The sequence below is a fragment of the Tursiops truncatus genome, chromosome 9 (assembly GCF_011762595.2).
Source record: "Tursiops truncatus isolate mTurTru1 chromosome 9, mTurTru1.mat.Y, whole genome shotgun sequence".
Lineage (NCBI taxonomy): Eukaryota > Metazoa > Chordata > Mammalia > Artiodactyla > Delphinidae > Tursiops > Tursiops truncatus.
This window is the reverse complement of record NC_047042.1, coordinates 104,629,513-104,657,036: the sequence shown is the minus strand read 5'-3', so window position 1 is coordinate 104,657,036 and position 27,524 is coordinate 104,629,513. Positions and strand designations below refer to the sequence as shown.

General features: G+C 50.1%; 1 protein-coding gene across 5 annotated transcripts in view; it reads left to right on the top strand.

Annotated features, from left to right (window-relative positions):
• PTPRN2 (protein tyrosine phosphatase receptor type N2) overlaps positions 1-27,524 on the top strand; it is a 689,600-nt gene that overhangs the window by 227,882 nt on the left and 434,194 nt on the right. For all 5 annotated transcript variants that reach the window (XM_033863563.2, XM_033863561.2, XM_033863564.2 and 2 more), the window contains exons 4-6: positions 3,558-3,660; positions 11,535-11,694; positions 23,511-23,868. In XM_033863563.2, coding sequence (XP_033719454.2) covers positions 3,558-3,660; positions 11,535-11,694; positions 23,511-23,868 — 621 coding nt within the window. The remainder of the gene's footprint in view (positions 1-3,557; positions 3,661-11,534; positions 11,695-23,510; positions 23,869-27,524) is intronic.

Below are 27,524 nucleotides of genomic sequence, written 5' to 3'. Positions count from 1 at the left end.
TTTCCCCGTTTATTATAATTATTTTAAATATTTCCTCTACGTATATTTAGAAGCACATCAGACAGTGTTATCATGTTTGCTTCAACTGTCAAACATAATTTAGAAAGCTCCGAAGAAGGAAAGCTTATCGCATTTACTCACACCTTTACTTTTCATGCTCTTTTTCCATCTTGGTGTTCCAAGTTTCTTCTATCATCACCTTTCTATTTAGAGAAGTTCATATAGGAATTCTTTTGGGATAGGTCTGCTGGCAAAGTATGCTCTCATTTGCATTTATCTGAGGATGTCTTCATTTCCCTGTCATTCCTGAACAGTGTTTTCACGAGGTGTCTGGATTGGTAGACTTTCAGGATTCTGGATTGACAGCTTTTTCTTTCAGAACTTTCATGTGGCCTCTGTGGTTTCTGACGAGAAATCCTCTGTCATTTGAATTATGTTCCCCTCATAGGTAAGGTGTCATTTCTCTGGCTACTGTTAACATTTTCCTCTTTGCATATGGTCTTAAGAAGTACAGTTATCATGTGCCTTGGAGGAGGTTTGGGTTTATTGCATTTGGGGTGCTCAGCTTCTGGAATCTTTAGGTTTATGTCTCTTGCCAAAACTGAGAAATTTTCAGCCATCATTTTTTTGAGTACCTTTTCAGCCCTGCTTTCTTTCTCCTCTCCTTCTGGGATTCTGATGACATGAAAGTTAGATCTTTTGTTATAGCCCCACAACCCAGAGGCTCTGTCCCTTTTTTTTTTCAGACTATCTTCTCTGTATTGTTGAAATTGGGTGATTTCTGTTGTTCTCTCTTCCAGGTCACTGATTCTTCTCTCTGTCCCCTCCATCCTTCTATTAAGTGCGTGCAGTGAGCTGTTTATTTTGGTTATTGTATTTTTAAATTATAACATTTTCACTTTTTTTTTAATATTTGTGTCTTTATTGAGGCTTTTCCCGTTGTTTCATTTGTCTCCAGCTCACGAATGTTCACTTAAGTGTTTCTGTCACGGCTGCCTTATAGTCTTTGTGAGATAAGGCTGACATCTCAGGTTTGGTGTGTGCTGACTCTTTTTTCCTTCAGTTTGAGGTTTTCTTGGTTTTGGTAAGAGTGGTTTTCTGTTGAAACCTGGGCATTTTTGTATTATGTTGTGAGTCTCCGGATCTCATTTAAACTTGTGTTTTAACTGGCTTTTTCTGGCTCTGCTCTGCTGGGGTAGGGGCTCTGTTACTGGCAATGGAGGTCGAAGCCCAGGTTCCCCACCAGGTCTCTGCTGGCACCTGAGGGAGGGTTCTTGTCCTCGCTGCTGGGCAGCAGGTAGGTGGGAGTCTGAACTCCCCACACGGTCTCCACTGGCACACCAGGGGGTGGTTACCACGCAGTGGGGAGGGAAGTCCCCCTCCCCACGTGGCTGCTCTGATGACGCTGGCAGAGTCACTCTGGCCTCACAGGGGAGGACGCCCAGGCTCCCTGTCGGCCTTTGCGCTGTTTGGTGGGAGTGGAGCTGTACTGTCTGCAACGTGCTGAGTCACCTCTCCCCGGGCCCTCCAACTGGAGAGAGGTAACTGCAGCTGGGCCTCATTGGCACCAGCGTCGGTGGCTGGTTCAGTTCCAAGTCTGAGATCACAGCCCAAGGGAACCCCAGGGGGCCCAGCACCTGTTTCTTGGGTCCCTGGGTCCCGAGCCAGTCTTCTTTCCACACTGCACAGCCTTCCACATGCATAGTTTCCAGGGATTGGCTGTACCTGGTGGGAACAGTGTCTTCTCGTCTTCCAGGCCCGGACCCTCTCTCCCCAGGGCTTTACCTCCTCTGACTGGCCTTGGAGAGAACTTCAGGGAGGACGTCTAGGCTCCCGGACCTACACATTCCTTGTTTTTCTATCCAAGTGCCCAGTTCCTGCCTGCTCCCAGGAAAGCTGAGAGATCTGGGCTGGGGCTCAGGTTCCCCCCACGGCCCGTACAGACCACCTCGATCAGGTGCACCTGTTGCAGCTGAGGCCTCCTCACAGGCCTCAGAGTTGGCACAGCTTAGACTTCTGTGCTCTTTAGATGAAAATATTACTGAAGTCCTGTTATTTAAATTGTAAAAATGATTCTTTTTCACAGAAAGTTCTTTTTGCGCTCGTGATTTTTTGTTTCCTGGTGGATGTTGACGTGAAGACCGTCCCTTAGGGAATGGTGTGGTTAAACCACGCCCGTTTTCTGAGCCAGCAGTGCTAGACGTTATGCTACTGTTGCAGATGTGCTTCCCGTTGTGAATACTCCTGGGAATGGACCGATAATAGCCGCACAAATACATTTCACGTGGGGCGTTTTCTAGTTGCTGTTGGCAGATGGAAGAAACTTGCTTATTAAGCACATTGAGTCCTGAAGTTAGGGTAGCGGTGCCAGTGGGGCCGGGTCTCCCTGCACGGCCCGCTCTCGAAACGTCACGTCGCAAACTGAGCCGCTTGCTGGTTGCTGTGGATGGAGCGGCGGGCGGGGGGGGCGAACTTCCCCACAGCTCCCACTTTGGATAATGCCATCGAACCTTCTGAGATTCAGAACTATTCCAACTGCTTGAATCTTGCCGCTTGTAAATTTTAAAAAAAGTTAGATTTGCATTTGAAAACATATTCCAGTGTGTTCATGAAGGCAGCTTATGTGTAAGAGCCGTGCTTTTCATTCCACCCAGAATATGTGTTCTCAGTGAGTTCTGGACCTTCTGGTACCACACTCACACACACACACACACAAACAAGCACAGCGGTCCTGATGTGAAGATTTTGGTAATGTGTTTTCGTACAAGGCATAAAAATATATCTCTGTAATTACATGATATTTAGTGATTAGATAATTACGGATAATTGCATGGGGTAGTTCTAAGTGCTAAAGTGTTACCATAAGATCTAAAATGTACAAATTGCATAATAATTATTCTTAGGGGTTATTTGCTAATTCTGAGCATAATTATCATGTGATCTGCAGTGCGTGTGATTAATGCATAATCACATGGATTTTGCCTTCATGACTACTTCGCCCTTGTTATAAAGCTCTTTGTCATAACATTTGAGTATAAATATAATGTAATTGGCTCCCGGATACAGTACATTAAGCCCCGTGATAATTGCTTTCACAGTAACAATAGCCCTTATTTCACTTCAGACGCGTGGCTCTTAAGCAGGGCGGGGTCGCGAAGAACAAGTCGCCAGGGCGTGGAGGCAGAGTGGCGCTGAGTGGCGGCCACTAGGCGGCTTCTGGGTTAGGAATGTCTTTGCTGTGACCAGACCTTTCCAGGTAGAAGAGTTTGCATCTTTGACTTGGAGCCTCTCTTCTAACGGCGGCGCGCGCCCCTGCCCTGCAGCAGCCGGCCCCTGCATACAGCAAAGCACCCACCGCATTTCAGGTGGAGGGGCCGCAGAGGGCTGGAATTTCTGTAAGGAGAAGATCTCGTAATAAACTGCAGTGAGCGGGACCTTGCCCGATGGATGACATTGTGGGAGAACACCTGGAACAGCAGCGGTTACTCAGAGACGGAAACGGGAGCTCTGGCTCGACTTCCATGTCGTTAACGCAGTTCCTGCAACTCTCCCCGCAGGTCTCACGTGGCAGGATGGCTACACCCAGCACGTGATGGCGCGGGAGCTCGCCAGCCTTCCCCAGACCTCCCCGCGACGCCCAGAGGCCTCCGGCGCAGCCAGGTAAAGTGGGCTCGGTTTACGGCGCTTCGCCGGCAGCCCTTTTCCTTGTTTCACGCGGCAAAGGGCCCTGTCTTTCTGTGTAGACGTTCCAGGAGGCTGGAACGTGTGTGACGGAGCAGCAGGGACTCCCCCCACGGGCTGCTGGCCCTGCCCCGGTAAGGTTGTAGGAGCGACCCGCCCACAAGGGGCCGTCCTCACCAGCAGATGTGCCCCAAGGTCCTCCCCGCCTTCCTGAGACCCTCGGAAGCTCTGCATCTTCAGAGCCTTGGTGGAAAGCAGAGGAGTCAGTAATTCTCACTTCCCAGTAAGAATTTATGTCCACTTCAGTACAAAAAGCAAATTAAACCGTGAAAGGCGTGCCGTTCCCCAAGCACGGCAGCCCGTGTGAGCTGGTTACATTCCATCTCGTCCTCTCTGCACACGTGCGGAGGTGCAGACGCCTTGCCCACTCGTGCGGGGGGACACAGACCCCGGCAGCTGAGGACTCGGCCCACAGACAGAGCGCCGGGCGCGGGCCGCCTCGACCCCGAGCCGGCGTTTATACGGCAGGGAGACAACCTTCCCCCCAGGCTTCGCTTGGAAGTCCGCTCTTCCCTCAGACAGTGAGTTTTCTCTGTCCGTAGCCTCAGTTAAAATAATCTCAGTGACAGAAACGTCAGCCGTCTGCCTTCCTGCCCGTGCTGTCCGAGGAAGCAGCTGGGCCACCAGGTCCTGCAGGATTAAACGCGCCAAACGTGAAAGCGCGTTCACCGTGGCGCCTCTCACTGGCCAGACCGTGAGTTTCTTGAGGGTCGCAGCTGGTCTTTCTTGCTGGTATACTGAGCTTTAACAAGGAGAGTGTGCCACTGTAGTCTGTTCTGTAAAAACAAAACACAAAAACCAAAGTCAAGCTGTCCTGAATTTCCATTTTCATCTGGGTGAGTTCAGACTCGTCACGCTGGTCTTTCAATGCCATCTGGGCATGTCAGCACCGCCCGCCGCTCCTTCCCTCCTGGGAAGATGTACCTGAGTGGAGTGCACTGTCCCAGACAGCCCTGACCTCCACTGAGGAGGCCAGAGGGCAGAGGGATAGGAGAATTGGGCAGACGGAGCAGGAACAACTCTTTACATAGTCTAGACAGTCAGCAAGTACGGCGGAAAGGCCAGACTGTCGTCAGGGAAAGAGCACTTCCAGAGAGAACAGCCCTGAGAAATCAGACACGGTGAGACCACGGACAGACACCTGGGTCACCACGTTCTTACCAGCGTTAATATTGTCATTTAAAATAATTGTCCATTCATTATGAAAAATGGTTACTTCACTGTTTTAGATTACAAGTGAGATTAAAAGTTTACAAGTACACATATGTAGGGATTGGAATTCTCTGTATGGATTTCCTGTGCGTGACCTTTGTCCACATACAAAGTATTTTTTGTATTTTTCTGCTTGGTTTCTTTCTGCATAGTCTTGTTATTTAAGGCTAGTAACTCTTCACGTGCCATATTTTATAGAAGTAGCTTTCCGGTCTGTTCCGTAGATGGCATGAGGTACAGTTGCCAGCGGAAAGGGAGCTCATAGCCCTCTCGAGGTGGGAGTTCTAATTTCTTCCTTGAGGGTGTTAATTCCCTCCCCCCTCGCCCGCTCTGCCCCGGAGAGATGGGCTTCCTGGGCAGCACCAGCAGGTCCTTGGCCTTGGGCTGGGTGGGTTTGGCCGTGGTGCACCCCTGGCTGGGAGGGCGGGAAGGCATCGCACCCAGGGCTCTGCCAAGGTCATGGCTGCTTGGACCCCCCGCTGTGACCCATTAACTCCTCCCTCCCATAGACCCAGCCCTTCTCCACCGTCAGCCTGTCGGTTCTCTTGGTCCTGCTCTGTCTTTGCGAACAGTTCCTTTATGAAACTGCTGGACGTCCCGTTTGGAGATGCCGTGTGTCCTATGGGGCCTCTGCCTGGTGACAGGAATCCTGGTCACCCACCCTCTTCTTCCTCAGCTTTTGTCAAGGTTACAGGATTGTCATGATACACACGTAATAGTTTTCCTTCTTTTCAAAAACCTTCTGCAAAACTTTCTTTAGTGTTGAAATTGTCTGCTGCCTGGTATATATTTTTAAATGATCTTTCTTTGTAGGTAAATCTCATAACACTTTATTGTCTTCTGAGATTATTGGTGGAATATGCTCACAGATTTTACATTTTTGCAGAGAACTATTATCCTTTTCATAGGGATTTCCAAATTTGTTAACTTAGTGTGAGTCACAGTACTGTGTTATAATTTAAAAAATCATTCACCATGTGTGTAATTATCACACCTTTGCCATTGATTTTTCTCTTTACCCTTTTAACACAATTTTTAACAATAATTATCTCTTGGACTTTTCTCTTTCTACCATTCTTAGATTTATTGTTTTTATGAAACTTCTTGAACTGAAAGTTTTGTTCTTAATTTTATTTATTCATTGTTAAAAAGCAGTGAAATCACTTAAGGCTATGCATTCGCCTATGAGCTTGGTTTTGGCATCATCCTGTAATGTTGATGGGCTCATTTGCTTTTGTTCTAAATTATCTGTAATTGTAATTTTATATCCTTTGGGAGCAGTAAGTGTAGGCTCTTTCCTTTGTTCATATTTATGTGCTCTTGTCTTTAGACTTTAAATCAGTGTCTAGTTTTATTACATTTTAGTTAGAGAATGTGACATGTTCAGTTTTTACTTTTTAGAAATTTGGGGTTCTCTTTGTGGCCTAGTTTATACCACACTTTTATTAATTTTCAATGGATACTTCAAAAAACTATTGTATCAGGCTTCCCTGGTGGCACAGTGGTTGAGAGTCCGCCTGCCGATGCAGGGGACACGGGTTCATGCCCCGGTCCGGGAAGATCCCACACGCCGCGGAGCGGCTGGGCCCGTGAGCCATGGCCGCTGAGCCTGCGCGTCCAGAGCCTGTGCTCCGCAACAGGAGAGGCCACAACAGTGAGAGGCCCGCGTAAAAAAAAAAAAACAAAAAACAAAAACAAACTATTGTATCCACTATTTACAGTGTACGGATTTTTATATATAGTTTATAATCATATATAAAATTTATAATTACGTATAAATATAAATTATATTACTCAAAATCAAATATCCTTATTTATATTTTTATTTATTGAAATTTCTCAGACAGAAACTATTTCCATAAATTTTCCTTCCATTTTTAACATACTTTGCTTTATGCACTTTGGGTTCTGACGTTCAGCCCATACGCACTCGCAGCGTTTCTCCTTCACGGCGGATCATCACACCTGCTGCCGTTTTTAAGAGGAGACTGCATCATCTTTAGTGCTTTTCGTCTTGATCCCACTTTTCTAAAATCGGTATTACATTCCTGTGTTGTCTCTGTTTTGCCGTCTAAGTAATCCTTTAAAATTCTGCCCTTTGGAGCCTCTTACTTTGCATGCAGCCCTTTGGAGCCTCTTACGTTGCATGCAGCGTTTATAAATGACGTTAGGTGGCATTTTTTACAGCCCCTCTGGCCAGAGGCCCCTGATCTCTCTGCTTCTTTCTTTCCCTCTCTGGCCTGTGACTGGTCTACTTTCAGCATCTTCAGTGTTTGTAACTATGTATCTTACTTCAGATTCAGTCCGTGGCCATCACCTTTAGGCTTTCCAGGCAGTTTCTGAAGCGACAGGTCTGAGTCACTATTAATGGAGGAATCCCACCTTCGGACCCCCCACCCCCTTCCCAGCGCATCCCTGGCGCCTGGCACATGCCGTGTACAGGTGGGTGTCCAGCCCAGAGCTGTTGACTAAAGAAGGAAGGAAGGCATGAAGGGTCTTGTGACACTTTTGTTTATTACGTGGGTAACCACACCGACCAAGAATCCTGCCTGACCTTCATTCCACAGGGTACTTCCAGAGCTTTCTGTACCCTGTAGATGTGTGGATATCCACAGTCAGCAATCTTGTGACAGAACAGGTGACCTGAAAAGAGATGAAGGAACTGGCCCCAAACCAGTGACACATTCAGGAGGTAGCAGTAAGCTCAGAGTGTGGTGTCAGGACACCCAGCCCCAGTCTTGGGGGGAGCAGAGCAAGCCTGCCTGAGAGCCTGGAAGAGGCAAAGCCGTGTCGTGGATGCTGCGTGAGGGACAGATGCCGGGAGCCTGGGGACACCCTCTGCTGAGGCCCCTGATGGCCAGAACAGATGGGGGTGGGGTGGGCAGCAATGTTATGGAGGACTTGACTGAGCCGTGAATTCTGTTTATGTGAAAAATAAAATGGCACCGAAATGATCATTAGACAAGGTTGGGATTATGGAGAAAGGAGTGAGAACCAGGTCACTGTGTGCTCTTTGCAAAGATTCTGTTTATAATTCGGATTTTTTTTTTCCTGAGCACATTGGGTGACAGCTTAAAGCATCGCATGTTATTGGAGCCTGCAGGTCAGTGCAAGGAAGTGGGAAAGGGACCAGTGGAGACCGGCGTGCAGGGACTGCATTCTTCGTCTTTTGAGGGAGAAAATGTACACTTAGAAAGTTTTGGCCTACTTCAAGCCGAACGACAGGGCAAAAGTCAGTCTGAGAGCTAACTGCTACAGTGTCGCACACACAGAGATGGACGCGCTCTTCGCTGCTGTGACGTGTTACAGTGTCACAAACAGTCCTCCAGCAGCGGACACGCAGGGAAGATGAATGAGACAATTTCAAGACACATTTATGAGGTGGTTCTATCTGCATTGATTAGCGATTAGTGAGAACAATAGATAAAGTACCAGAAAAGTAAATTGACTTCCGTTAAATTACACCCAGAACATGAAATTTCATCCATTAAAAAATGGTCAAGGAAGCCGTAGCCGTGATTGAGACGCAAAGAACCGTGCAGCCCCTGATCGTTTATATGCCTGTTAAGTCTGAGCCAGTGTAACTTGAAAAGTGCATCAGAAATAAAAACAGGACAGTTTTATCAATCGCAATAATTAAACACAAACGTGAAGATTTTCTGTAAGTCCCAGCTTCTATGAAACACGTACAGATATCAAACCCCTGACATTCTTGAAAGTGAGACTTTCTACATGGAAACACTAGCCGGGAGCCTGTTCTCCGTTACTCCAAGTGGGAAATCTACAATGAGGTACACACCCGCCTAAAACCCCAGAACATTCCCTAAATCACAGTAAAGGCCCACATGTAAGGAACAGATTGTCATGTCTGGATATAAAATACTTCAAACATCGTCTCCTGGTCCCTGGAAGTGGATATGGTTGTTAGCAAACAGGCACTTTATTTGTAGTAACACAGCCTCACCCAGCATCTGCAACACACGTAGGCACACACAGATACACACGGACACACACACACACACACACACACAGATACATATACACACCCAGGCACATACAGACACGCAGACATGCAGACATGCACGGACACACACAGAGACGCACACAGACGTACCCTCATAGACACGCATGCAGGCATGCACGCGTGGTGACCCCACCCTCGGTCACTGCAGACGCCTCATTACCATCAGGATGGAGGTCACTTCCGTTACAGAGCACCGTTCTCACTGTTGGACTGCGGCAGAGTGCCCGGATCAGCCTGGGAGACAGACCTGAAGAGGCCACGGACGTCCCGTCCCCATGAGGAGTGGGTGTGGCCGGGGCCGCTGACCCTATAGATCCCCGACTGGGAAGAAGCCCGGTTTTATTTGTCTGGTTTCTGGGCGCAACCAGAGCTGGCCTCGCCACGTGACCCAGTGATGCGCCAGGGCTCGGTCCCCTCAGCTGGACGATGGGGCGATGATTCTTCGTCCTCAGGTTGTCGTCTGAGACGACACCAGGCCGGCGGGGCAGCAGACCCAAGCCCATCGGGATCCTGACCTGGGGCACCCAGGGAGCTTGTCTCGCTTGGGTCCTGCGCTGCGCAGGACATGGGCTCCGGTGTGCAGTGGAGTAGAGGCCGGGCAGCCGCAGTAACAGAGGTTCCGGAGCCCTGAGGCTCCCGGGCCTGGGGCTGGCGCACATCTTCTGAGGTGACCTGGGCAGGCCGGGTGGCCCCCTCCGGGCACAGGCCGTGGGCTGTATTCTAGCTACAGCGAGAGGCAGCGGCCGAACAGCAAGCCAGCCCTGCTGTGCTGGACGCGGCCCTGCTTTCAGCTCTCAGGCTGTGGGTAGCCGCAGGCTGCCCGCGTCCTCTGTCCCTCTGCCCGCGCTTACGGCCTTTCCATCCCCACCTACCCCACCCCATCCAGGCCAGGAGGCCGCAGGACGTCCACTTCTGCACGTAAGAACACCTCCTTTCTACAATTAGCATGGCTTTTGTCACATTTGGTACATTTGTAAATAAAAGTGAAGATCAAAAGCTATGTCTCTCCAAATACAAAGTCAGAGAAAAGGTGGGAATAAATGAAGAAAACAGCGAATGCGTCCTTGTCCTTCCCACGTGCCGAAACCACACATCAACGGCGTGTAAGCTCTTCCTCTTCTGGTGGTCTGGGATATTCTTGTTCACATCTAGGGCACTTGCGGCGGTTAATAGAAAATAGAACAAACTTAAAGCCCCATATCTGCTTACATGAAGATCAAATGGGTTTAGTAGGTGAGGAAACCCCACGTACACTGTATGTAAACATCAGGGAGCACTTGTGTGCAGTTATTTATGATTCACAAGTCACCGCACGTTTACTGAGCCCCGGCACAGAGCACAGCTTGAGGTCGTGTGTAGTCCAGCACTTTCCCCACAAACAGTGTCTGTGGTTGTCAAAGAGTTCGACAGGGACTGAGTACTGTGTTTTATATAATTTAAAAAGTGCATTTTCTTAAAAGAAAACAAGGCATGTTTTTTCCAAGTAAGTCCATAATCTGCATCACTGCCATTCACCACAATAATCAGTTTGTTTTCCGAAGTTCACTCCCAGTGATAAACGATCTTAGTCACAGAGACGCTTTTCCTAACGCTGGAAGAGTGCCATCTGAGAGGCCAGCGGTGGGAAAGGCTACAGCTGTGAAGCTGACTCGGCGTCACCCCAGAGCCTGCCAGGTGTTTCCAGGCTTGTTCTTTCAGTGGACGCTGCTCTCAGTGCCGACGGTGACTCGGTCTCCATGCAGATTCTGGGCAGAGCAATGAACAAGAGAAACCCCCAAGAACAAGGTCCCTTCTTCCAAGCAGGCTCTCGGCATCGCTTCCTGCCTTTTGCGGTCCTCGCGCCCCGTCCTTCACAGCTGGAGGTCTTTCTCATGACATCACTCTGACACCAGCCCTCGACCCCCTCTTCCTCTTCTAAGGACCTTGTGGTCACACTGGGGTACCGGGAGGGCCCCCCTTAGGGTCAGCTGAGTAGCAAGCTGATGCCCCCCGCTCTGCCCCCCGCCGCGCCATGCCACGGGACCCCATGCGGTCACAGCTTCCGGGAGTCGGGATGTGCCGTCGTGAGCACGACCCCCTCATGCAGTGCGCCCCTACCCCATTCCTCTGCACGTGGGGGGCGCTGGCTGAGATGGTGGGGTCCCAGAGCCAGTGGATGGTAGGAGCAGGGCTCTCCAGTTGCCCCTCCCCACACTGAGGAAACCTCTGCCACTCAGGTTCTTGCTGGGCTTGAGTAAGGCCAGCTGCTCCCCACATTCTAGTTTGTCTCCTGTCCCCGGTGGTTGGGGACGCTTCTTGAGAACATACTCTAGGGCTGGCCCTCTTCTCAGAGTCACTCACCAAGTCCGCACAGTGTCCAGCCGCCAGGCTCAGGGGGCGCATGAAAGTTTCCAGCTGCAGTTGGTGAAAGCAGCGGGGGCCAGGCTCTCGCCACCTGGCCTGACGCCCGGGTCCCCACGTGGTCCCTGCGGCCACCCTCCCTCGCCGTGGCAGCGTCTGTCAGCGGAATCAACGCCACGCCCCATGGACTGGCTCACGCTTTCCTTTTGCTTTGCAGGAGCTCAAAGCAGAGTGTCCAGGACAAGCGGAGCCTCAGCCTGGAGGGCGACGTGCTGGCCGAGGCCCTTCAGCGCTACCTGCCCTACCTGGAGGCCCTGTCCCAGGCCGCCGTCCCTGATGTGCTCCCCGGGCTGAAGCCGGACAGGCCGCCGGCCCAGGTGACCCTCAGAGCCCCTCTCTGGTCTGGGGTGTGTCTGCCGCTGCTGGGGGCTTCCTCCGGGCACACACAGGGAACGTTTCCTATGGCTGTGGCATCACTGGGCTTTTCTCCTGTGTCTCGGGCTAGCGGGGGGGGAGGGCTGGGGAGAGACAGGGTGCGTCTCCACCCTTTCGGGAGGACCTGCGCTTACCACCTGGACCCGGGACCCGGCTGCGGGGTCCACTGTGAGGCAGGACAGCAGGAAGTCGGTGGGCACAGGGTGAGCAGCCATCCTGGTTGCCCGAGACTGTCCTGGTGTCGGCACTGAGGTCCTGTGTCCCAGGGCGGCTCTCCTTACGCAGCCTGCCCTCGGGGGCACCCCATGTGCGGCAGCTGTCAGGTCCTCAGTGCAGGTTCATTCTGTACCAAGGCCAGTCTGCTCTAGAGCCATCCAGGACTCGAAGCCCATTGAAAAGAATAGTTTATAGAAACGGTGAGAAATCTCATAACTTTCTAGATGGGGAAGTATGCATGATTTTATGACAACCGGTTAAACCAGAGTTGCCAGCTTTTGACTAGCCTAGAAGAGACGGGTCTAGAAGTGGTGTCCAGGGCCAGAGGCCCTCATGCATCTTGAGGGTGGACTTGGGGAAAGCATGGAAGTCCAGGTGCTCTGGGCACGTGGGGTGTTCGGCAGCCACATTCACGCGTCTTTCTGCGGAAGGTTATTTCCGCCAATGGAATTGGACCATTTTAAGCCTGATGCCGTGCTGGAAGATGGATGAAAGCCCGGGACGCTTCGCTCCTCTCACACCCCCCAGATTCATCCCAAGGCGGCCGGCCCTGGGACACCGGGGGAGCGATTTGGGCCACGCCTTCACTCGCTCTCCTGTCACTTCAGCCAGCTCTGGGCTGGATGGTGGGTGGCACACACGTGGTGGCCGTGCGGGGTGGCTGAGCTCGGTTAGCTCCCTGGACCAAGAGTGGCCTGAAGCCAGCTGGAGGGGCCTGAGTGGGCCCCTGACTCCGCCACGCTCGCCTGCTGTCCGCGCCCGCGAGACGCGGGAATTAGGAAGAAGCTGCCGCGACTGTAGGGACTTGTGGACGGCGGGGCCTTTGAGCCTCCGGGAGGTGCAGTGGTGACGCAGGTGAGCCGCCGACACGGCTCCGGGGGCAGATGTGCTGCTCTTCTGGCTGCGCTCGGGCCCTCACACGGACCCGGGGAGCTTAGCGCAGAGCCCTTCCAGCCCTGACTCGTGCACACGGTGGGCCCAGCCCTGCGCGTGTTCTCCAGGCGCCTTCCCCACTGGAGGAGAAAGGTGACTGCTGTCTTTGCCAGGACCGTGCATTCCTCCCAGACTGTACCCTCGGCACCGGGCTGCCTCGGACAGGAGTGATCACATCCCGACCTGCCCTCCCTTCTAGGAAACATTGATGGGGAAACAAAATGGCTGTCCCTGGTCTTGTCCAGCGTTCCGTCAGCAACGGCCACCGCCCATCAAGTTTGCCCTCCGTAATCTTTAAAACTCCCACCCAGGGGAATGACCACACCTCGTGGTCCGGCTGGACCGTGCCGGTTTGTGCCTGCTGCCCCGTCAAAATTACCAACAAGCCCCTTTTCCCTCTCAGAAATGTCCAGTTTGAATGATGAATCCTGTGGTCACCTCACCACACGGCGGTTTCAGCGTGACAGTCACAGGATTATTCGAGAATGAGCACCTGGCGGCACTTTGGCTTAGGTGTTTTTATCCTGTGTTAAGAGGGATGCTTCTCAATGTTTAAAAATGCATGAAAACCTGGAACTCATTATTTTCTCTGTCCAGGGTTTAAATGAGGAGAAGGCTCTTCATCGTCCCTGTAATAAACTGAGACAGGATAAGGTCCAAGAAGCTCTTCGTGCAGACTTTTGCCCGGGATTTGGGCAGTGTTTTCTGATCCCCTCCGCTCTCGGGTGATGAAGTATTTCAGTTGGAAATGCAAGCTTTCTACACGATGATCTTTCAAGGTGCAACAATTTGCAGTGAATTTGTTTATGAATCATCTTTTCTATGTATGTGTCATCAAAAACCTAGCTGTCATAGACAGAGGGATGCTGTGAACTTCCCATCTTTAGAGGTTTAGTATAAGTACTTCCTGAAAGAAGCCAGAGGGTGTAAACTCACACTCCTCTTCGACAGAACCGCCCAGCCCCGAGCCCTGATGCACAGTTGTGCTCTTACCGTCACCAAATCAATGCAGTTACTGCTTCTGCATTGTTAGTGGTGGAAACCGGCTCCCACTTTTATCAACCACAGTAGCGCTGGTTCATTACAGAAAACATTGCAGGTCCCAGTTTATTCTATGCCTTGGAGGAGGTTTAAACTGAAATTCATCATTTGGAAATACCATGGATTAACCGATTTATTTGGAATCCTTGTTTTACGCATTTTTATTGTGCAGGAAGCTGTGCTGGGTGCTGGGACTTCACATTCCTGCCCTCAGGATTTTACAACCCCACTGAATGAGGGAGACACAGAGATACATTTAAAAGCAGAGCAGGTGCTGTAATGGAGGGAAGGCTGAACTTGAACCAGGAAGGCACGTGGGGTCAAGGGCTTCCCAGGGGCTGGGCGTTGGAAGAGCAACCAGAAGTCGGCAGCTGAAGATGCTCAGATGAGCTCAAAGTGCAGCATGTCAAGAAGTCCCCCCGGTCTACCGCGACAGCAGGAATAAGCCAAGTGAGCTACTAAACCACAGCCTTCAAAGATAAAAACAAAACCCAGAAAGCTAGGACACAAAGAAACCTGAACGAACTAAATTCAGAAAGGGATGAGCTCATTCTAGGGGAAAGAAGACCTCCGCTGCTTTCCCACAGGCAGGAACCACAGCGGGGAGAGGAAGAAGGCGGCCTAGGGTTTAAGGACTGTTGGCAGCGGAGCCTGGCGCAAGGGGAGAGCCCAGAGGCAGGCTGCACAGAGCACTGAGTGCTGGAGATAGGACACTGGAGGGTGGGAGAGGGGGACAAGGACCGAGAGATGTCCTTCCAAGGAGCTCCAGGCCTTTCTGAGCACACCTCAGCCCTCCGAAGGGTTGGGATGAGGCTGCATGGTGGAGAAAGGTCTGTGAATGGCATGCCGAAAGCCAGGAAAAGAAGTCTTCAGCGACTCACAACGGTACTGGGCTGTGAATCAGAGAGAGCTCCCCTGGTTCAGAAAACCGGCAGCTGTCTGCAGAGCATGAAGCAATCCTCAGGTTGCACTAGGGCTTGGATCTGCTGAAGAAGGGGCCCCAGTCCTGCCCTCAACATCACTGTAGTCAGTAGTGACTGAATCTGACCGCCTCTGCAACAGAATCCACACCAACTTCAATGACAGATTTCATGGCCTCAGCCACCACATCAGCAGGCTGAGAAAGGAAGGGACCCTCCGCTTTCTAGGGTTAAATGTCATTTACTTCATCCTCCTTTACTCTTAAGCAAAATTTCCAGCGTACAATAACGAAGTGGGAGACACATGAAGGAACAAGAAGATGTCACTCTTGGTCAAGAGAGTAAAGAGTCGATAGGAGAAGATCCAGGTATGACTCATTCATTGGGATTATTGGAAAAGGATATCTTAATAATTAGGATAAATACGTTAAAGGATTGAGTGGGAAAGGTGGGAAAGCATAAACGAGCCAGTGGAAAATTGTAGCAGAGAGACGGAAAGAGTGAAACAGAACCAAAGGGAAGGGCTCCAGATTAAAGTAAGAAGATCAGGAGTAAAGAATTCATTTGAGGAGCTTAACGATAGACTAGAGAGAGTAGAGGGAAGAATCAGTGAATTTCAAGTCAGCTCAATTGAAATGATCAAAAGTGAAACAAAAAGAACATATTGTAGGGCTTCCCTGGTGGCGCAGTGGTTAAGAATCCGCCTGCCAATGCAGGGGACACGGGTTCAAGCTCTGGCCCGGGAAGATCCCACATGCTGCGGAGCAACTAAGCCCATGTGCCACAACTACTGAGCCTGCGCTCTAGAGCCCTGAGCCACAACTACTGAGCCTGTGCACCACAACTACTGAAACCCGCACACCTAGAGCCCGTGCTCCGCAACAAGAGAAGCCACCGCAATGAGAAGCCTGCACACCGCAACGAAGAGTAGCCCCCACTCGCCGCAGCTATAGAAAGCCTGCACGCAGCAACGAAGACCCAACGCAGTCAAAAATTAAAAAGTAAATTTATTTTAAAAAAGATTATATTGTAAAAAAGAGTGCAAAATGGAACAAAACATCCAAGATACATGGTGCAATTTCAAGTAACTCTAACACAAGTATAATTGGAATCCTAGAAGGGAAAGAGAAAGAGAATGAGGCAGAAGAAATATTTAAAGAAATAATGGCTGGGTTTTTCCAAAATTGACAAAACTTATCAAAACATAGATCCAAGAAACTTAGTGAACCTCAAGCAAGATAAATACAAATCTAGGCATATCATAATCAAATTGGGGGAAAACCAAAGATAAAGAGGAAATCTTAAAGGTATCCTCAGGGGAAAAAGACCCCTTACATCTAGGGGAATGATTATAAGAATGAAGTCTTACTTCTCATTAGGAGACCATAAAACAATGGAAGAACATCTTTAAAGTACTGAAAAGGAAAAAAAGACCAAACAAATCCTGTCAATTTAGACTTTTATATTGTTCAAAACTGTAGGTGAAACAGGAAGAATCTGTGTCTGGAAGACTCATACTCCAGAAATGCTAAAGGAAGTTCTTTAGCTTAAAGAAAAATGATATCATATAGAAGCCAATATCTACAAAGGGGATGAAAAGAACCAGAAATGGTAAATTTGCAAGTAAATATAAAAGATACACACACATAACATATATGAATTTTTGGATAAAAGCTATTGGATATTTGAAGCAAAATAATAAAAATGTATTTGTGGGGTTTTTAGCTTACGTGGAAGAAAACTACATGACAACAGGACCACAAAGAGTAGGTAGGAACACTGGAATTATACTGTTGTAACTTTTTGTTGATTTGTGAAGTTCTGTGATATTATTTGAAGGTAGACTGTGATAAATTAGACACATTATAATTTTTACAGCAACCATTTTAAAAATAGGTATTACTGAAGGTCAATTCAGAGATAGAATGGCATGCTAAAAATGCTTCATTTGTCCATAGGAAGGAAAGCAAGGAGGAAGAGAGGAAGAAAGATCAGATGGGTTGAATGTAAAGCAAATATCAAGAAAGTAGAGTTAAATCCATCCATATCAATAATTATATTAAATACAAACGGATTAATCCCTTCAAATAAAAAGCAGAGATGTTCAATCTGAATAACAATTAAAAAACAAGCTTCAACTATATTCTACTAAAGCCATCGCACATGAAATAGAAAGACATATACAGGTTGAAAGCAAAAGTATGGAAAATATACACAATGGAATCTCTAAATATAAGAAAACTGGTGTGACTGTATTGATATTAATCAACGTACACTTCAAGACAAATAGTATTATTAGATATAGAGACTTTTTAATGAGTAAATGGTCAATTCATTAAGATGGCATAGAAATCTTTTTATGAACCTAATGTCAGAGCCTCAAATACATAAAGCAAAAATATGAAACTATTAAAGAGAAATGTACAAGTCCACAGTCATTTTTAGAGATTTCAACTTTCCTCTCTCAGTAACCGATTATACAAACAGATTAAATATCAGTAAGGATACAGAAGATTTGAACAACACCATCAACCAACATAACCTAATTGATATTTATAGAATGATACACCTAAAACCCGCTGAATACACATTATTTTCAAGTACACAGAGTATTTCCCAAGATGGATCATGTGCTGAGACATAAAGTAAGTCTCAACAAATGTCAAAGGATCAAAATCCTACAGAGAAAGATACTAAAAGAAGAGAAAACTGCAGATGATTATCTCAGAAATACAGAAACAGAATTTCTAGACAAACCAAATCCAACAATATAAAAAACTAATAATACAGCATGATCAAGGGAGATTTATTCCAGAAATGCAGGGCTGGTTACATCTGAAGATTAATCAGTACAACCTACCATATTAACAAGGAAGAGAAAAGCTATATGACAGTCTCAAAAGTAAAAGCACTTGACCAAAGCCAACATCATGATGGAGACCTACAGCTGACACCGTACTGAATGGGGAAGAATGAGTGCTTTCTGCTTCAGATCTGGAATTCCACAAGGATGTCTGCTTTTACCTCTTCTGTGCAACATTGCCCTGGAGGGCCTAGCTCGTGCAGTAAAGCAAGCAAAAGGAATCCAAGGCATCCAGATTACGTGATCATCTTTGTAGAAAATTTGGTGGAATCTACAAAAAAGCTACTCAGACGAATAAGCGAGTGTGGAGATGCTGTGGAATGCAGAGTAAATACACAAACATCAATTGTATTTCTATATACCAGCAACAATTAGGTATTGGAATTATAAAAATATCATTCGTAATAGCATCAAATATTATGAAACAACTAGACGTAATCTAACAAAAATATGTGTAAGGCTTTAAACGTTGAAAATTTTGAAACGTTGAGAGTAATTAAAGAAGACCTACATTCGTGGAGATATACACCGTGACCACGTGTGGGAGGACTTAGCAGTGCTAGGGTGGCAACTTCCCCCAAACTGTCCTATAGACGTGACACCTCTGTTTACAGAGGGAAACCGAGGCTGAAAAAGACAGAGTGAAATGTTCACTTTCAGATGCTTAATTGGTGGTAGAGCTGAAATCAGGGCCCTGGAATTCTTGTTCAACTTTTTCATGTTTGTTTTTTAAGCCAAAAAGAAGGTCCCCAAGTTGCCTTCTTGGAAGCCAGTTGAGCACAGTTCTGCGTTTTCCGTCAGCCAGCCTGCAGGATGGGCCTGCTTCTCTGTGGCACTGCCTGAAGCCAGGCCTGGGGCCACATCCAGCTCTGCTTCTACTCACCAGAGATCCTGTCTCCTTACCCACAAAATGAGGAGTCTGCAGACACCAAAATGTCATGTCTGTTGAGAGGGTCAAAAAGAAGTAAAAACGCATGAAGCCAAAGAATGGCCTGGCGCTGGCACTCAGAACACACCACCCACGTGGGATGGGTATCCTGAGGTCCTCCGGGTGGACGCTGCAGGCAGCTGACCTGCAACCCACGCCTCGTGCTCACCCGGGCTGGACAGAAGGGCGGACTGCAGCTCTGCCTCAGTCCATTCCCTTTACCTCTGCGGGCATGAGGGTGTGGGGTGCAGCTGCTGCAAAGGACAAAGTGCAAAGCGGGAGGAGCGCCCAGTGAAGCAGAGGTGACGCAGCGAGAAGGTAGTGCCACGGGGAGACGAGAACCAACGCGCGTCCTGTCGTCGGCCGTCTCTGTGGACTAGTTCCAAGCTGTGTAATGGGGCATCGTTTGCAGATATCCATAACTTCACACCCACGCTTTGTACTGCTGTCAACTTCCTGCAAAATTCATTGATCCTGTGGTTTAGAACTTAACACCTCTTCAACCTCAGATTTTGTGAACCCTAGAAACTGGGGACTGATTTTTCTAACTGATAGTTCTGTATGTGAGCAGCAGACAGCGTAGCTGTCGTGGTCAAAGCTAGACCAGTGTGAGGCTCCTCTGAATGCAGGAATGTTTTTGTCCTGGGGACAGTGCTGTCAGTAAGAATGACACCTCCAGTCTACTGCCCCTGAACGTGGGCGGGTCGCTGAGAGCCTGAACAGGACTGAGCACTGACAACCTTCCCACTGTGTGGAGACAGAGACAGAACAGCTTGCCAGAATTACCCTCTACGGCCCGAGCCCAAAAAGGCAGAGCAGCCTAACCCCAACTCTCCATTAATGAGCCGGAGGTGAGGGTTGCCGAGACCCACCCCCAGCTCCCCAATCTTGCCGCCTCCAACGGCATCACGGGGCCATCTCATTAGGAAGCCTGTGGACAGCCCCACCACCGTGTGCTCGGTCACGCCGGCAGCAAGTGTGTCTTGATCAATGTGCTTGTCAACGCTGCCTTGGGGCTGTGAGACACACCGGAGGAAATGTTTGCTCTGTGGTCGAAAGATGGCTCAATTTGGGTTTCCTAATTTGTTCTGGATCCTTGGCACGAGAGAATATTTGATGAGCACAGTGACTAATGTATAGACAAAAGTCTCATCCACTCAGTGTTCGCTGGCAAGCGGGACTCGGAGGGCCTGCAGTCGGAGCTCATAATTGTGCAGTCTGGGACTGGGCAGGTGCATCTCCATGAGAGGAAGGGGCCCTGACTTTCAGCTCTAGTGCCCAGGCCCTGGCACGGCTGGGAGCCACGCAGGCAGGGGACGTGATGCAAGTTGTGGCTCTAGGAAGGGTGTCACCTGGCTCCAGGAAGCTGCCCTGATTTCCCCAGCTGATTATGGTCACTTCCTTCCAAGCTCCGTATCCCCAAACCTCTTTGATATACTTTCCATTACAGTTACTAATGTCTACGACTTAACTCCCATTTCAGTCTGCAGGCTGTTTGAGGACAGGTCCATGTTGGAGGCATTCTTCCCCTGGAGAACATAGAACGTGGTCCAGAGCTCAGCACACAGCAGCACTAGTGGCTGTGATGCTGCTGGTGGTGGCGGCGCTTGGTAGCAGTGACGCTGATGCTACCATTTATCCAGTGCCCTCCTCTGAGCCATGTGCTGAGCTAGGTACCTGTACTCTCCCTAATACAACTGCTTCAGGAAAAAAAGGACTCCACCCCCCGCCCAGTTTTGTAGGGGCAAAAGTGGAGCTCAGAGAGGTTAGAAAGTTCTGAAGGTCACGCAGAGCTGTGCCGACGGCACTGGGTCAGTCTCCCAACCGAGCCTCCTGTCCCCTTGGTTTACTCAGCAGACCCTTGTGGGATGTGCAGGGAGTGGATCTGCGCCGTCTCGTGTGGAACACCATGGGCTGAGGAATGTCGTCCCAGGGTACATTCCAGGAAGGCTGGCAGCAGTTCTCAACTGCTTCACACACATGGCGCAGGCCACACCAGCGACACCCAAACTAGACCGGGATGACACACGGTATGAGGGGTGAACGAGCCGGAAGTGGCTGTACCAGCCAGTCCTCGTGCTCCCACAGGTTGCTAGTCTCCAGATTTGGGCAACTGCAGCCGCAGCACTTACTCAGCATTATCTTAGGAAACTGGACATCGTAGCTTGTTGGACTGAGGTTTAAAACGTCTTCAGGATAGGGGGTTGAAAATGGTTGTAGAATTTTAGACCCAGAGGTGGGACAGAGTCCACTTGGATGGCTCCCTCAGGGCCGGTGCTCAGGTCCCACTGCTCTAAAGAAAATGCGGCTATGACACGGGCGAGTGAGTGACAGCCACTCGCTGTTAGTAGGCTAGCGGTAAGCCACTAGTAAGTAGGGGCTACTAGCGCTTCTGTGCCAGGTGCTACGCCCATCATCCCCATTTTACAGGTGACTTAGAGGCTAAATAACTCGTCAAGGCAAAGGTCACTAAGCAGCAGAGGTGAGACCCAAGCCCGGCAGCCTTGCCCGGAGGCCAGCTCCCTCTACGTGCTCACTGCGTCCGGATAGGAAGCCTCAAAGAGGGAGCGACCGAGAGGATACCCTCCTCGCTGCTGCCCCCGCCCCCAGGCTCTGGGTGACCTGGGCACCCTCACCCGGGGCCGCGCTAAGCTCTCCCACTCTCAGAGGACCTGGGGTCACCTGTGGAAACTGAAGTTTTTTTTTTTAATTATTACTCTTACAGTCTGCCGACTGAAACATTATTTTTCCCTCTTCACCTTAATTTGGTTCAGAGCATAGAAGACCTCACGCAGACTGTTTACGCTGGTCCACTGCACGGATCACACTCAGCGCTGATTGTCTGCGCTGTGTGCGGCCTGCTGCGCCCGCCCCCCGAGCTCTCCACTCGACTCTAATGAAAGGCCCTTTGAGTAGAAGGTGCATTCGCGGCAAAGAGGGTCGGTGCTCGTGGCACCGTAATGAGGCTCTCGGAGGCCGTCCCAGCCTCCAGCGCTGGGGCCCGACCAGGTGTTCAGAGACAGCCTTTCTCCACGGAAGTTCAGGCTGAACTTGAGATTGACACTTACACCCAATTTGTGCAAGACTGCTGGAGGGCTGCTTGTTGCGGAGGCGTCCCTTCTCTCTCTCTCTCTCTCTCTCTCATGAATCTTACTTTTTCTCTTCTAAAGGAAAAGCAGTTGATTTCAGCCAGCACTTGAACAAAATTATACCATTTGGATGACAACTAAAATCACATCATTTAGAGCTAAAAACAATCTTGGAGATAATGGCCAGTCTCCTCTGACAGGAGAAAACCGAGTGTCAAGAGGTCAGGTGACCTGCCCACGCTCATATGTGAGAACGGAACGTAGCACCATGTCAAGCCCAGCTTCCCGCTTCAGGCTGGCTACGCGAAAATCTGTCCTGCAAGGCTGAACGCAGGTATTTTTAAAATGACAGATTTGGGAGTCTGAGCCACTATCTTTTCAAATTCAGTGACGGCCGCACATCTTAGCTAGATCCCCAGGTGTGTGCCCACTGACTAAACACCGATTTGTGCCCCAAGGGAGGTGCATGTAGAAAATATGAACGGGCGAGATTTTAAAAGTTTATGGTCCCTGCATGAAAGCAGCCCTGAGTCATCTCCGAGTGGGAAATTACTGTTTGTCCATGAAATTCTGACGGTGCCGTCGTCAGAGGCAGAACATTGAGACTTCTAACGTTTTTACAGCTGTCTCAGACGTGAGGAAACTGGGCCTCGTTTTGTCTAGTGGGCAAAACAAAGTGTGATGAGATCATGTCTGGGGAACGTTTACTAAATGAGTGAGGAGGCAAAGTGGGTGGAGGCTGAGGGAAAGGCCATGGATTCGACATCATCTGTAAAGCAAGAGGCCCTGGCAGCTTCACCGGCCAGAGTATCACTGCAAAAAGGATTGGATGGATGGAAAAGGGATTTAAGTGGTCAGTGAAGACAGGAGCTGGAGTGAAATAAAATCCGTCAGACGACGGAGAGAGTCCGTCGCGGGGGAGGCTACTCCGTGGAGTTACAGTACGCACCAGTGCATGGCTATGTTGAAGGAAGACCGCTGTACTATAAAATAAAAAATAGTAAGAGGAGAAATGGAGCCCTCACATGCTGCCGGCACGGTGATAGTGGTGCAGCCTCGCGGGAACACGTTTTGGCAGTTCATGCAGAGCTGGCCACTGCCCAGCACCCCACTCCCAGGCACGTGCCTGGGAGACATGAAAACAGGTCCACACAGAGACTTGTACACGAAGGTGCACAGCAGCGTTATTCACAATGGCCCCCAAATGGAAACAACCCAGGTGTTCACCAGCTGAGGAATGAAGAAACCAAAATGTGCTCTGTCCTTAATAATTTTCAGTCATCAAAAGGAATTTGGCACCAACGTGCTACGACACGGATGCACCTTGGAATAATCACGCTCATCGAAAGAAGCCAGACACAAAGGCCCCACTGTGATTCTGTTTACGTGAAATGCCCCAGAATAGGCAAAGTCACGGAGAAGGAGGTAGATGAGCAGTTGCCTGGGGCCGGGGGAGGAGGAATGGGGTGATAGAGGGTTCTGTACCGGGCCATGTTTGCGCCGCTCTGCGGATCTGCTAAAAACACTGAATGGGGTGAATCTCATGGCGTGCGAACTGTATTTCAATAAAGCTGTTACGAAAAAACCACCGTGGGAGGAGTGTGGACGTGGGACCCGGCCCATCGGTGAATTAAGCCGTGGCGCCTGTTTGGGGTGCGCGTTCCGGGTGCCAGGTGCTGTTTAGCGCCCGGAGGTCCAGACCCGGTGCCACTTCAGGGCCTGCCCGTCGATGGGCGCTCACCTGCTGTTTGTCCCCCGGCCCCTGCAGGGTGAGGACCCCCCGGCCGACAGCGTGCTGACCTTCATGGCCCGGACGTCCGCCCTGACCTATGCCCCCGCGTCCCGGGCCGATTTCCCCGGGGACCGCCCGCTGCGCACGCTCCGCAGGCTCCAGCCCGACGAGCTCAGCCCCAAGGTGGCCGGCGGCGCGGACAGGCAGAGTCTGGTCGCCGCACTGGGTGCCTACGCGGCCCGGAAGCCCCCCGCGCCCCCCAGGGATGGCGACCCCGCAACCCGCAAGCTCGTGCGCGCGCCCTGGCGAGAGCCCAGGGTCCTTTCGGCACCGGCGGCCCCCCAGAAATGGCCCTCGCCTCCGGACCCCAGGGACGCCCTGGGCACGGACGACGGTAAGTACCCTTTGCGTGCTTGTCGTCGGCTTGTTTCTGCCTCTCGGGCGGCTGCCCAGGCCGGGCCTCCGAGGCTCTCTCCACGCGCGCACCAGGCTCCGCCATAGAGCGGACAGAGGCCGAGGGGTGGGAGGGGCCGTCCGTCCTGGTCCTGCTCCTGGGTCGCGGGGACTCAGGCGGCCAGTGCCTGCGGCGGAGGGGCCTTCGGATCTCCTGGGGGAGGCGCCCTCCACGTTCAGTTCTCGCTGCCCCGACAGTCTCGCTATTTCATGACTTTATTGGTGGAGATGATGAGGGAATAAGACTCACAGGCCAAAGCTGGCCCCGCCCAGCGTTTGGTAAATTGAATATAAACGACTTAGGAGTCCACTGCCCTTTCCTTCTGTCTCTGCCTCTCCACTCCTGTGGTCAGACTCATGCCCAGCTCCTTGGTTTATGGGTGTTTGCTGGTCCCCAGAGACCGGCCTGAAACGAACGCTGCCCCCAGTGCCGTGAGTGTACTTGGGCCCTTGAAGTGACCAGCCCTCGAGGCCGCCGCTTCGGCCCTTGATGTGAGTCACCCCTGCTGTGGTCGCCCCACGGGAGGAGGGCTGTTGGCCGGTCCTAGCCTCTGTGAGATACCCAGGGGCCTCATCTGTTTTCTAACAGCCTTTCCCTAAGACCGTAAAATATAAAGTGCGATTTTGATAAAATATGACTTCTCCTATGAAGATACACAAATAATAACATGAAGCAGGTAACAGATTAAAAAAATATTGAGTGTCCGTCCCCATTCGCGCTCCCTGTCTGTAAGTGGAGGCTTGATCGGGCCGCTCTGGTGGGGCTCTTTGGGGAACATCCTCTGAAGATGCTCTCTCCGCTCTCCAGGGACCCTTATTAGCGGCATCATTTGGTTGGCGTTTTCTCCTGGGCTACGTTGCAATGTGGGTTATCTTTTTATATATATTGTCTTCCCAACTGCGCTGTATGCTTTAAAGAGTCATGTAAAATGTTAGTCTCAGAGCAAACAGAGAGACTTGTAGGATGAACGCCCACACATGCATTGCTGGGTTCCTCTCGCTACTTCTGTGACCCCCTCCTCCCCTACGCTGACGGATTCAATCGGACGCTGTCAGGTTTCACCTGTCACACTTCAGTATTGCACTGCCAGAGATACGACTCTTGAATAAACCTAACCAAACAGCTTTATCCCATGTTAACCTTCATACTAATGTCTTCATATCACCAAGTATCTAACCTGTGTTTAAATTTCTCACTTGTAAATTTTCTTTACAGTCGGTTCTTTGAAGGCAGTATCTGAAGACGGTCCACTGAATTGGTGGATGTACCTGTGAAGCGCCTTTTAAACTACAAAAGCTTTCTCCTCCCTCTTTTATTCTCTTGCATCATTTTTTTAAAAAAATATTGTTTCAGGTGTACAACGTTTTAGTTTGACATCTGTATACACTACAGAGTGATCACCATCAAAGGTCTAATTACCATCCATCTCCATACAGCTGACCTCTTCACCCATCTTGCCCCCATCAGCCCCTTCCTCTCTGGTAATCACTAATCTGTTCCCTGTATCTATGAGGTTTTGCTTTATGTTCTTCTTTATTTTAGATTCCACATATGAGTGAAATCACACAGTATTTGTCTTTTTCTGTCCAACTTATTTCACTAGCTTAATACCCTCTAGGTCCATCCATGTTGTAGCAAATGGCAGAATTTCATTCTTTTTCATGACTGAGTAATATTCCATTGTATATGTGTATGTACCACATCTTTTTTTGTTTTAAGATTTTTTTTTGATGTGGACCTTTTTTTTTTTTTTTTAAGTCTTTACTGAATTTGCTACAATATTGCTTCTGTTTTATGTTTCGGTTCTTTGGCCCTGAGGCATGTGGGATCTTAGTTCCCCTACCAGGGGTCAAACCTGCGCCCCCTGCCTTGGAAGGTGAAGTCTTCACCACGGGACCGCTAGGGAAGCCCCACCACATCTCCTTTATCCGTTCATCTGTTGATGGATACGTAGGATGCTTCCATATCTTGGCTATTGCAATGAACATGGGGGTGCATATATCTTTTTGAATTGGTGTTTTTGTTTTTTTTGGATAAGTACACAAGAGTGGAATTGCTGGATCATATGGTAGTTCTTATAGTTTCTGCCCCTTTGTTAAGTTCTGGCTGTGTTCATCCGTGCTGCTTCTGGGTTCAGTGAGCATCTTTATGACCATTATTTTAAACTCGTTATCAGCTGAGTTGCTTTTCTCTCTTTCATTTAGTTCTTTTTCAGAGGTTTCTGTCTTGTCCTTTTGATTGGAACATGTTCCTTTGTCTGCTTATTTTGCCTAATTCTCTGTGTCTGTTTCTCTGTGTTAGGTGTATCAGCTCGCTCTCCCAGTCTTGAGGAGTGGCCTTTGTAGGAGACATCCTGTGGGGCTCAGAGGTGCAATCCCACTGGCCACCGGAGCCCGGGGCTCAAGGGGCGTGCCCGTGTGGGCACCTGCCCTCCTCTTGTGGTGAGGTCAGGGTTGCGGAGGGGCGCTGGCGGGTGGGGTTGCCGCCTGCCTGGTCATGAGCCCTGCTGAGGTGCAGGGGTGGCAGCGCTCTCGGTAGGGGGCTAACAGGTTAGGTGGCGATTTCCACAGTGGCGCCTGCAGTGTCTCAGTCCCTGGGGAGCGTCCCAAGTGGCCCCTGTTTCTCCAGCAGGTACTTCAAGATTAGTAAGTGGGTCTCCTTCCTCTGTGATCCAGGTGCCTTGCAATCAGGCACGTCTGCGTTGGTTTTGAGTCGAGTGAGTCTGCACAGGGGCCCTTTAAGAGCGAAGTTCCCATTCTCCGCAGTTCTGTGGTTTGCTTAGATGTATCTCCTGTTGGTTTTCAGAGCCAGGTGTTTTGGGGGCTCATCGCTCCTGTGCAGGATCTGGGGGTTGGAGAGCCTCCTGTGGAGCTCGAACCCCTCGCTCCTCACAGGAGAGCTTCACCCTTTGTGATCCTTGGCATTTGTGGATCGCCGTGGCAGTGGGTGTTCTCTTGGCGAGACCACCTCCCCGCCTTCCTGCCTGCTGATGCTGTCCTGTACTTTCCTGGTTGCACCCCAAGGAGGACGTGTACTAGTTCCTCTGTTCCACACGCCCTGTGAGCTAGGAGCTCGGAGATGTGACCAGCGTGTCCAGCGTCCAGCAAGAAGCCTTCGGGGGACAGCGGCCTTCCGTGAGGGGGCGCCGCCTCCCTGCGTCTCGTTAGCGTCCGGCAGCCCCGGCCACGCAACCTTTCTGGCACATTTCACCTTGACTGTTTGGAAAGTGCTCGATCCCCCAACAAGAGGAGCTCACCTCACCCTACCCCACCTCGAGGGAAGCCCTCGCAGGGCTGTTCTTTTCTCTGGAGCGTGTCTCACAGTCTGACTCACGCGTTTGCACGTATTGGATAAATGTTTGTCTCCGCTTGTAGACCGTCAGCTACGGAAGCCAGCAAACTGTGCAGCTTTTCTCACATTTGCACCCGGGACTCAGCATGTGCCTTGCAGGGTGTTTGCTGAGTGGGTGAGTGGTATCATTTGCTCTTCACGTCAACCGTGAAAGATGGTGTTGTTGTCAGCCTCGTTTTCCTGGTGAGGAAACTGCAGCTTGAGATAGCAGGTGATAGCGTTTGTCCCAAAGTCAGGTCACTTAA